We start from the raw sequence: 11,895 nt of genomic DNA, 5'->3' as shown, positions 1-11,895 counted from the left end.
ATATTCACACAGAGAGAGTCTCTCATTTCCAGAGATTTTTCTTTATTGAGTTAAAAAGTCATTTTGGTTCAATTCCCTGTGGAATTGTTTCTTATTTCTAAGATGAATCCCAGAGTAGTCCGTATTTAGTTCTCTGGTAGACTACTTTTAAATGACCTGTCATTATCTCTGAGTAGTCAAATACTAACAGTAATGTTGAATCTTTCTCTCCCTATATTTACCCCCCCTTCTCCTCTCTCTCTCTCTCTCTCTCTCTCTCTCTCCCCTCTCTCTCTGTAGGTACCGGTTGTCCCTACATCGTAGACGACCCTAATGAAGACACCATCAGTGTTCTGGTACGCCTCATCACAGAGAAGAAAGGTACCAGTCCCTTTATGATGATGTCAATGCTTCTTCTGATTTCATAGGCCTGATCCTAGTGCAGCCCCTAGCCCTTTACCAGTTGTGTGTTTGGAGAACCGAAGCAAAACAAGATAGCTGTAAGCTCTCCTATGCCCATTACAAGGCCAGGTTAAGCCATGTTACTTCCTGCTATACAGTCTCTTCAGATCTGCAAATACAGAAAGACGGCTCTGCTAAGTGAAACCACCAACTACCTCAATATGAAATTGTAGCCTAATCATTTCCCTGCTGTGGGACTCTAACACTATTGATTGACTGAGTTACTGCGGTGAGTGCGGTCATCACACTTGATTTGATTTCCCTAAGGAATCCCCACGTGTGTGTGTGTGTGTGTGTGTGTGTGTGTGTGTGTGTGTGTGTGTGTGTGTGTGTGTGTGTGTGTGTGTGTGTGTGTGTGTGTGTGTGTGTGTGTGTGTGTGTGTGTGTGTGTGTGTGTGTGTGTGTGTGTGTGTGTGTGTGATCACTCATGCAGATATTTTCTGTAGTATTTGCTGAAGTGCTGTATGTGTTATAGAGAATGCTGCTGCCCTGGAGGAGCTGCTACTGGAGTACGAGAGTAAACAGATGGACATCAGCAAAGCCTCCTCAATCAAGTGAGAACCCTGCCTAGACAATACATACCTTAAACAGTGTTCTGGGTGAGAGCAATGACCCTGCCTAGACAATACATACCTTAAACAGTGTTCTGGGTGAGAGTAATGACCCTGCCTAGACAATACATACCTTAAACAGTGTTCTGGGTGAGAGTAATGACCCTGCCTAGACAATACATACCTTAAACAGTGTTCTGGGTGAGAGCAATGACCCTGCCTAGACAATACATACCTTAAACAGTGTTCTGGGTGAGAGCAATGACCCTGCCTAGACAATACATACCTTAAACAGTGTTCTGGGTGAGAGCAATGACCCTGCCTAGACAATACATACCTTAACCTCTCTGGGATATGTGGGACACCAGCGTCCCACCCGCGGGACACACTATTCAACATCCAGTGAAATAGCAGGGCGGCAAATTCAAAACAACAAAAATCTCATAATTCAAATTTCTCAAACATACAACTATTATATCCCATTTTAAAGATGCACTTCTCGTTAATCCAACCACATTGTCCGATTTCAAAAAGGCTTTACGGCGAAAGCATAAGATTAGATTATGTTAGGACAGCGCCTAAACAAGAAAAACCACACAGCCATTTTCCAAACACGGAGAGGCGTCACAAAAACCAGAAATACAACTAAAATGAATCACTAACCTTTGATGATCTTCATCAGATGGCACTCATATGACTTCATGTTACACAATACATGTATGTTTTGCTCGATAAAGTTCATATTTATATCCAAAAAAAACATTTTACATTGGCATGTAATGTTCAGAAATGTTTTGCCTCCAAAAACTTCCGGTGAGTGAGCACATCAATTTACAGAAATACTCACATAAACGTTGATAGAATATTCAACTGTTATTCAAAGAATTATAGATACACTTCTCCTTAATGCAACCGCTGTGTCAGATTTCCAAAAAGCTTTACGGCGAAAGCAAATTTTGCAATAATCTGAGTACAGCCTCAGATATCAAAACAAGTCATACAGATACCCGCCATTTTGGAGTCAACAGAAATGACAAAAATTACATTATAAATATTCACTTACCTTTGATGATCGTCATCGGAATGCACTCCCAGGAATCCCAGTTCCAGAATAAATGTTTGTTTTGTTCGATAAAGTTCATCTTTATGTCCAAATACCTCAATTTTGTTTGCGCGTTCAGTCAAGTAATCCAAATCCACTGTGCTCGCGCAGTGAGTTCAGACGAAAAGTCAAAAAAGTTATATTACAGTTCGTAGAAACGTCACACGTTGTATAGAATCAATCTTTAGGATGTTTTTAATCATAAATCTTCCATAATATTCCAACTGGACAATTCCTTTGTCTTCAGAAATGAAAAGGAACACAGCTAACTCTCACGTGAGTGCGTGCGATTGAGCTCATGTCATTTTCTCAGTCATCTGATTCCAATGGCTCTTATTCTCTCCCCATTCACAGTAGAAGCATGAAACAATGTTGTAAAGACTGTTGACATCTAGTGGAAGCCTTAGGAAGTGCAAAATGACCCCATTGACACTGTATACTGGATAGGGAATCACTTGAAAAACTACAAACCTCAGAATTCCACACTTCCTGGTTGGATTTCTTCTCAGGTTTTGGCCTGCCATATGAGTTCTGTTATACTCACAGACATCATTCAAACAGTTTTAGAAACTTCAGAGTGTTTTCTATCCAAATCCACTAATAATAGGCATATCCTACCTTCTGGGCCTGAGTAGCAGGCAGTTTACTACGGGCACGCTTTTCATCCGGACGTCAAAATACTGCCACCTACCCCGATGAAGTTAAACAGTGTTCTGGGTGAGAGCAATGACCCTGCCTCGACAATACATACCTTAAACAGTGTTCTGGGTGAGAGCAATGACCCTGCCTAGACAATACATACCTTAAACAGTGTTCTGCTCAGTCGTACTGCTGAAGGGTGAGAGAAATGACTGTATATATCAATGGACAAAAGCCATCGATCACGTGGCAACATTCATAAGGGTTGCAAAGCTACCGGTAATTTACTAACGTTACCGGAATCTTCAGTAATTTTGTTAATTACCAGAAAATCTAGGGCAATCTATTGTAACTTTGGTAATTTACACTTGAATAACTTTCCCACCAGTTTAACTCCAAAACATTAGCAACAAATATATTTTGACACAGTAAAGTAAATGAAAATGTGAAAAAAATATTTCATTTTGAAACTCTCATATTAAACACCAATGGTATTCACTGAGTTGATGGTTGATATTTAGTATGTTTTACAGCATTGTCATTCTATTTTGCAATCATCTTATTTCATTATTTCATATATTTTACATGTGATAAGACCACACAGAGGGCCAGAGACTATTAGACACCTGTGATAATCTGAAGTACCCAAAGGGCCACTAGATGTATTGTGATAGATTACACAAAACATATTGTGATAGGTACATAAAATCATTGAAAGATACCAAAATTCTGGTAGTTTACTGGTAAATGTAGAAAGTTTCCAGTAATATATCCTCCCTTTGCAACCCTATGTGAAGACTCAATAGCGCATCTTATCAAATGAAGTCAGTTAAAATGGTGTCTCACGAAGACATGACATGAACAGTTTGAGCTACTCCAGGAAGTGCCGTCTCAGTGCTGCCTCCTCTCATTGAGTAACTCAAATTGAAGGCCGACCGGTGTACTGCAGGCTGCCATTAATCAGTGGTGTCAAACTCATTCCATGGAGAGCCTAATGTCTGCTGGTTTTTGGTTTTCAAGACCTAGACAACCAGGTGAGGAGAGTTCCTTACTGAGACCTAGACAACCAGGTGAGGAGAGTTCCTTACTGAGACCTAGACAACCAGGTGAGGGGAGTTCCTTACTGAGACCTAGACAACCAGGTGAGGAGAGTTCCTTACTGAGACCTAGACAACCAGGTGAGGAGAGTTCCTTACTGAGACCTAGACAACCAGGTGAGGAGAGTTCCTTACTGAGACCTAGACAACCAGGTGAGGAGAGTTCCTTACTGAGACCTAGACAACCAGGTGAGGGGAGTTCCTTACTGAGACCTAGACAACCAGGTGAGGGGAGTTCCTTACTGAGACCTAGACAACCAGGTGAGGGGAGTTCCTTACTGAGACCTAGACAACCAGGTGAGGGGAGTTCCTTACTGAGACCTAGACAACCAGGTGAGGAGAGTTCCTTACTGAGACCTAGACAACCAGGTGAGGGGAGTTCCTTACTGAGACCTAGACAACCAGGTGAGGGGAGTTCCTTACTGAGACCTAGACAACCAGGTGAGGAGAGTTCCTTACTGAGACCTAGACAACCAGGTGAGGAGAGTTCCTTACTGAGACCTAGACAACCAGGTGAGGAGAGTTCCTTACTGAGACCTAGACAACCAGGTGAGGGGAGTTCCTTACCGAGACCTAGACAACCAAATGAGGAGAGTTCCTTACTGAGACCTAGACAACCAGGTGAGGAGAGTTCCTTACTGAGACCTAGACAACCATGTGAGGAGAGTTCCTTACTGAGACCTAGACAACCAGGTGAGGAGAGTTCCTTACTGAGACCTAGACAACCAGGTGAGGAGAGTTCAGGACATGGTTACAGGACATGTTACAGGACATGGTTATAGGACAGGTTACAGGACAGGTTACAGGACAGGGTATAGACCACAGGTTACAGGACAGGTTACAGGACAGGTTACAGGACAGGTTACAGGACAGTGTATAGACCACAGGTTACAGGACAGGTTACAGGACAGGTTCAGGACAGGTTATAGACCACAGGTTACAGGACAGGTTACAGGACACGTTACAGGACAGGTTATAGACCACAGGTCACAGGACAGGTTACAGGACAGGTTACAGGACAGGTTGCAGGACAGGTTATAGACCACAGGTTACAGGACAGGTTACAGGACACGTTACAGGACAGGTTATAGACCACAGGTTACAGGACAGGTTATAGACCACAGGTTACAGGACAGGTTATAGACCACAGGTTACAGGACAGGTTACAGGACAGGTTACAGGACAGGGTATAGACCAAAGGTTACAGGACAGGTTATAGGACAGGTTACAGGACAGGTTATAGACCACAGGTTACAGGACAGGTTACAGGACACGTTACAGGACAGGTTATAGACCACAGGTTACAGGACAGGTTACAGGACAGGTTACAGGACAGGTTATAGACCACAGGTTACAGGACAGGTTGGAGACCACAGGTTACAGGACAGGTTATAGACCACAGGTTACAGGACAGGTTACAGGACAGGGTATAGACCACAGGTTATAGGACAGGTTACAGGACAGGTTACAGGACAGGTTATAGACCACAGGTTACAGGACAGGGTTTAGACCACAGGTTACAGGACAGGTTACAGGATAGGTTACAGGACAGGGTGTAGACCACAGGTTACAGGACAGGTTACAGGACAGGTTATAGACCACAGGTTACAGGACAGGTATCAGGACAGGTTACAGGACAGGTTATAGACCACAGGTTACAGGACAGGTTACAGGACACGTTACAGGACAGGTTATAGACCACAGGTTACAGGACAGGTTACAGGACACGTTACAGGACAGGTTATAGGACAGGTTATAGACCACAGATTACAGGACAGGTTACAGGACAGGTTACAGGACAGGTTATAGACCACAGGTTACAGGACAGGTTATAGACCACAGGTTACAGGACAAGTTATAGACCACAGGTTACAGGACAGGTTTCAGGACAGGTTACAGGACAGGTTATAGACCACAGGTTACAGGACAGGGTTTAGACCACAGGTTACAGGACAGGTTACAGGACAGGTTAAGGACCACAGGTTACAGGACAGGTTGAGGACAGGTTAAGGACCACAGGTTACAGGACAGGTTAGAGGACAGGGTTTAGACCACAGGTTACAGGACAGGTTACAGGACAGGTTACAGGACAGGGTATAGACCACAGGTTACAGGACAGGTTATAGACCACAGGTTACAGGACAGTTTACAGGACAGGTTACAGGACAGGGTAGAGACCACAGGTTACAGGACAGGTTGTAGACCACAGGTTACAGGACAGGTTACAGGACAGGGTAGAGACCACAGGTTTCAGGACAGGTTACAGACCACAGATTACAGGACAGGTTACAGGACAGGTTCCAGGACAGGGTATAGACCACAGGTTACAGGACAGGTTACAGGACAGGGTATAGACCACAGGTTACAGGACAGGTTACAGGACAGGGTATAGACCACAGGTTACAGGACAGGGTATAGACCACAGGTTACAGGACAGGTTACAGGACAGGGTATAGACCACAGGTTACAGGACAGGTTACAGGTCAAGTTATAAGGAACAGCTTAATGGAAAAGCCCAATAGATTGTTCCTGTAGATGAAATGTTCTGAAACGTTCTGTACTTTCTGTACTGTGAAGCTGTGATACTGCCTGTCAGCTTTACACACACACACACACACACACACACACACACACACACACACACACACACACACACACACACACACACACACACACACGTTCTGGAAGCTCTTAAAGCCGGGTCTTTTCTGTGATCCAGGGGTGGTGGGGTCAGAGAAGCATCACGGGACCCTCCCACACAATGGAACAATAGGCAGCTCTGCACTGAGGGGTTTCATAGAGGCAGGGATGGGAGGGCCGCTTGGACATAAAGGGAGGGCTCTGTCCCTGTCTAGGTGTTGTAATGGTAGTTTTGGAGGGGGCTGGGTGTCGTTTCTAAATACCCCCAAAACCATGTGAAAGAGTGTGTTTTGGATGTAAGGATCACTGTGGTCATTTCCCTGTCTGTGCATACCTACTATATCTACTTGACCTACTATACCTACTGTACCTCCTATACCTACTATACCTACTGTACCTACTATACCTACTGTACCTCCTATACCTACTATACCTACTGTACCTACTGTACCTACTTTACCTACTGTACCTACTGTACCTACTGTACCTACTATACCTACTGTACCTACTTTACCTACTATACCTACTATACCACTATACCTACTGTACCCACTGTACCTACTATACCTACTATACCTACTATACCAACTGTACCTACTATACCTACTGTACCTACTTTACCACTATACCTACTTTACCTACTGTACCTACTTTACCTACTATACCTACTTTACCTACTATACCACTATACCTACTATACCTACTGTGCCTACTGTACCTACTTTACCTACTATACCTACTGTACCTACTGTACCTACTTTACCTACTATACCTACTATACCTACTTTACCTACTGTACCTACTGTACCTACTATACCTACTGTACCTACTTTACCACTACACCTACTTTACCTACTGTATCTACTTTACCTACTATACCTACTATACCTACTATACCACTATACCTACTATACCTACTATACATACTTTACCTACTATACCTCCTATACCTACTATACCTACTTTACCACTATACCAACTATACCTACTATACCTACTATACCTACTTTACCTACTATACCTACTATACCTACTTTACCTACTATACCTACTATACCTACTATACCTAATGTACCTACTATACCTACTATACCACTATACCTACTATACCTACTATACCACTATACCTAATATACCTACTTTACCTACTATACCTACTGTACCTACTGTACCTACTTTACCTACTATACCTACTATACCCACTATACCCACTATACCTACTATACCTACTTTACCACTATACCTACTATACCTACTATACCTATTTTACCTACTATACCACTATACCTACTATACCTACTATACCTACTATACCGACTTTACCTACTGTACCACTATACCTACTGTACCTACTAGACCTACTGTACCTACTGTACCTACTGTACCTACTATACCTACTGTACCTACTTTACCTACTTTACCTACTATACCTACTATACCTACTTTACCTACTATACCACTATACCTACTATACCTACTTTACCTACTATACCTACTTTACCACTATACCTACTATACCTACTATACCTACTATACCTACTTTACCTACTATACCTACTATACCTACTATACCACTATACCTACTGTACCTACTGTACCTACTGTACCTACTATACCTACTGTACCTACTGTACCCACTGTACCCACTATACCCACTATACCTACTTTACCACTATACCTACTTTACCTACTATACCTACTGTACCTACTGTACCTACTGTACCTACTGTACCTACTATACCTACTTTACCTACTATACCACTATACCTACTATACACCTACTATACCTACTTTACCTACTTTACCTACTATACCTACTATACCTACTTTACCTACTATACTTACTTTATCTACTTTATCTACTATACCTACTATACCACTATACCTACTATACCTACTTTACCTACTTTACCTACTGTACCTACTATACCTACTATACCCACTTTACCTACTTTATCTACTATACCTACTATACCTACTATACCACTATACCTACTATACCTACTTTACCTACTATACCTACTATACCTACTATACCGACTTTACCTACTATACCTACTATACCACTATACCTACTATACCTACTGTACCTACTGTACCTACTATACCTACTATACCCACTGTACCTACTATACCTACTATACCTACTATACCTACTTTACCACTATACCTACTTTACCTACTATACCTACTGTACCTACTATACCTACTATACCTACTTTACCTACTGTACCTACTGTACCTACTGTACCTACTTTACCTACTATACCACTATACCTACTATACACCTACTATACCTACTATACCTACTTTACCTACTTTACCTACTATACCTACTATACCTACTTTACCTACTATACTTACTTTACCAACTTTATCTACTATACCTACTATACCACTATACCTACTATACCTACTTTACCTACTTTACCTAGTGTACCTACTATACCTACTATACCTACTTTATCTACTATACCTACTATACCACTATACCTACTATACCTACGGTACCTACTATACCTACGGTACCTACTTTATCTACTATACCTACTATACCTACTATACCTACCCTACCCACTATACCTACTATACCTACTTTACCTACTATACCTACTTTACCTACTATACATACTTTACTTACTTTACCTACTATACCTACTTTACTTACTTTACCTACTATACCTACTTTACCTACTATACCTACTATACCTACTATATCTACTTTAGTGTCTATGTGCATGTTTGGGAGCCTGCATACCTGCTCATACATGTTCTCTCTCTCTCTCTCTATCCCTCTCTCTCTCTCTCTCTCTGTCTCTCTCTCTGTCTCTCTCTCTGTCTCTCTCTCTCTCTGTCTCTCTGTCTCTCTCTCTGTCTCTTTCTCTCTCACTGTCTCTTTCTCTCTCTCTCTCTCTCTCTCTCTGTTTCTCTCTCTCTCTCTGTCTCTCTCTCTGTCTCTCTCTCTGTCTCTTTCTCTCTCTCTCTCTCTCTCTCTTTCTCTCTCTCTATCCCTCTCTCTCTCTCGCTCTCTCTCTATCCCTCTCTCTCTATCCCTCCCATTCTCCCACCCTGCTCCAGGTTTCCGGTGCTGTCTCCTCTGACTCAGTTCCTCTCCCTGCCCAGACTGTGTCCTCACCAGTCTCACCTCCACACCATCTCTGGTCTGTCTGGTCTGTCTGGCCCCCGACACGGCTACTGTTGCTCCCGCTGTGCCCAGAAGAAATGGCCCCCCATCCTCCTCGGCCCCCTCAAACCCCCACAGTCCCTCCTGTTACCCCCTCTGGACCTCCAGTCCCTCCAGATGACCCCTCTCCTGCCCACCGTGGACACACACCACCCCACCCCTAAGATCTCCCAGACCCCCAGCCCTGGGTCAGAGTCCCTCCCTGAGGGGGAGTGCAGTATGCCTGGGAAGGTAACCCGGTCTGTTGGGAGGTGAGGATGGAAACACACACACACACACACACACACACACACACACACACACACACACACACTTACACACACAAACATACACACATACATTCTATACACACATACGTATACACATGCACCGTGTGCCAGTCTTTTGTTTGATTGACAGGTTTCAGGTGGCTCAGATTCAGGAGCAGAGGCCTGGTTCCATGGAGCTGACATTCCGACCAGAGTCTAGTGACTCAAACTCAGTGGAGGACGCTTCTCTGCTGGGGGGGAACAAGTCATCCTCACCACCATCCTCGTCTTCATCTTCATCAGCTGCCAGGGGTACATAGGAGGTGCCGGTTACTTCCTTTTCTCTTGCTGATTCTCCCTCTCGTCTTTCTCTCATTTTATTTTCACCACCTCTCTTCTCCTTCTCTCCAGTCCACTGAACATTGTGATTCTTGGAGTGCCATTGACTTCTCCCAGGAGTCCCTGGAAAGCACACACACAGGAAGGCATGTTCTTCTAGTGACCGCTGAATTATGAAATAGTAACACGTCGCCTGTCATTGTGGTGTCGTGGAAGAACTCCCTCCACCACACACACACCCTCTGTAGTTAGTCATCAGTGACAAAAACACACACGTCTAGCTCAGCACATTTAAACAGTCAATGCTGACAGTTAGTGAGGAAGCTACTGACCCCTAGTGGGGATATTGGGAACACACACACACACACACACACACACACACACACACACACACACACACACACACACACACACACACACACACACACACACACACACACACACCCCACCTCTCAAGTCCTGCCTGTAAGTCACATTCCTGTGAGACAACATCCTAATATCTCTCTCTCTCTCTCTCTCTCGCTCTCTCTCTCTCTCTCTCTCTCTCTCTCTCTCTCTCTCTCTCTCTCTCTCTCTCTCTCTCTCTCTCTCTCTCTCTCAGGTTAACAGCTAAACATTCGCAGGGATGAATGCTGGGTAAAAAATAACTCTACCTCGCTGAGCGATGGATGTGATGGGATTCCAAAATGGTGACCAGAGAGGTTGATTATCCTCTTTGTTGGGATTTGGGAAGTTAGCCTGGGTGCTTGCTGGGAAGTTAGCCTGGATGCCAGACACAGGGAAACCCTCATATTTATAACACAATCAACTTGTATTTTATCCTATTGTTGAGAAATAATCCTCTGTCTTTAGAGGCAGGGAGGAAAAGAGAGAAGGAACAGACTATTAATTAACCCAGCCGTGTTGTTGTGCTCCCATAAGACTCTGGACAGGTTGGAGGACCTTAACACTTTCTGCACTTGATACTGCAATACACACACACACACACACACACACACACACACACACACACACACACACACACACACACACACACACACACACACATCACACTCACACTCACACACACTCACACACACACACACACACAGTAGGTCTACATTCTCTCTCTCACACACACACACACACACACACACACACACACACACACACACACACACACACACACACACACACACACACTCACACTCACACACACACACACACAGTAGGTCTACATTCTCTCTCTCACACACACACACACACACACACACACACACACACACACACACACACACACACACACACACACACACACACACACACACACACACACACACACACACACACACAGTGTTATAGTTTTAGGCCTTCTGAAGTTTTATGTCTTCTTGATAATGTTGAATGTAGTCTTATCCAGCGAATACTTGGGGGTTGAGCTCCAACATTGAGAGAGAGACATAATGATCTGCAAACAGCATGAACTACATGCTGTACTCTTCAGCTCTTATAGATGGCATTTAAAGTGGAACTGACAGCATTTTAGCAACATGAAATCTAATTCAAATCGGTTCATATATACCACCAGGAAGAATATGATGCTTAAAAAAAAGAAGAAATCTAACAAGCGAACGCTTAGTTATGATCATTTTCATGTTTTCATAAATTCTTAAAA

The 11,895-nt window shown here is 43.4% G+C and overlaps 1 protein-coding gene across 1 annotated transcript in view; it reads left to right on the top strand.

Moving 5' to 3' along the window:
* LOC106613202 (tumor necrosis factor receptor superfamily member 19L) overlaps nt 1-11,236 on the top strand; it is a 63,673-nt gene extending 52,437 nt beyond the window's left edge. Inside the window, exons 7-11 of the mRNA XM_045724813.1 lie at nt 280-360; nt 917-995; nt 9,549-9,905; nt 10,054-10,225; nt 10,843-11,236. Coding sequence (XP_045580769.1) covers nt 280-360; nt 917-995; nt 9,549-9,905; nt 10,054-10,222 — 686 coding nt within the window. The 3' untranslated portion in view covers nt 10,223-10,225; nt 10,843-11,236. The remainder of the gene's footprint in view (nt 1-279; nt 361-916; nt 996-9,548; nt 9,906-10,053; nt 10,226-10,842) is intronic.
* Nucleotides 11,237-11,895: the final 659 nt, after the last annotated feature.

The sequence above is a fragment of the Salmo salar genome, chromosome ssa09 (assembly GCF_905237065.1).
Source record: "Salmo salar chromosome ssa09, Ssal_v3.1, whole genome shotgun sequence".
In the NCBI taxonomy this organism is placed as follows: domain Eukaryota; kingdom Metazoa; phylum Chordata; class Actinopteri; order Salmoniformes; family Salmonidae; genus Salmo; species Salmo salar.
Note: the sequence above shows the minus strand (reverse complement) of the source record. Positions and strands in the feature narration are given on the sequence as shown.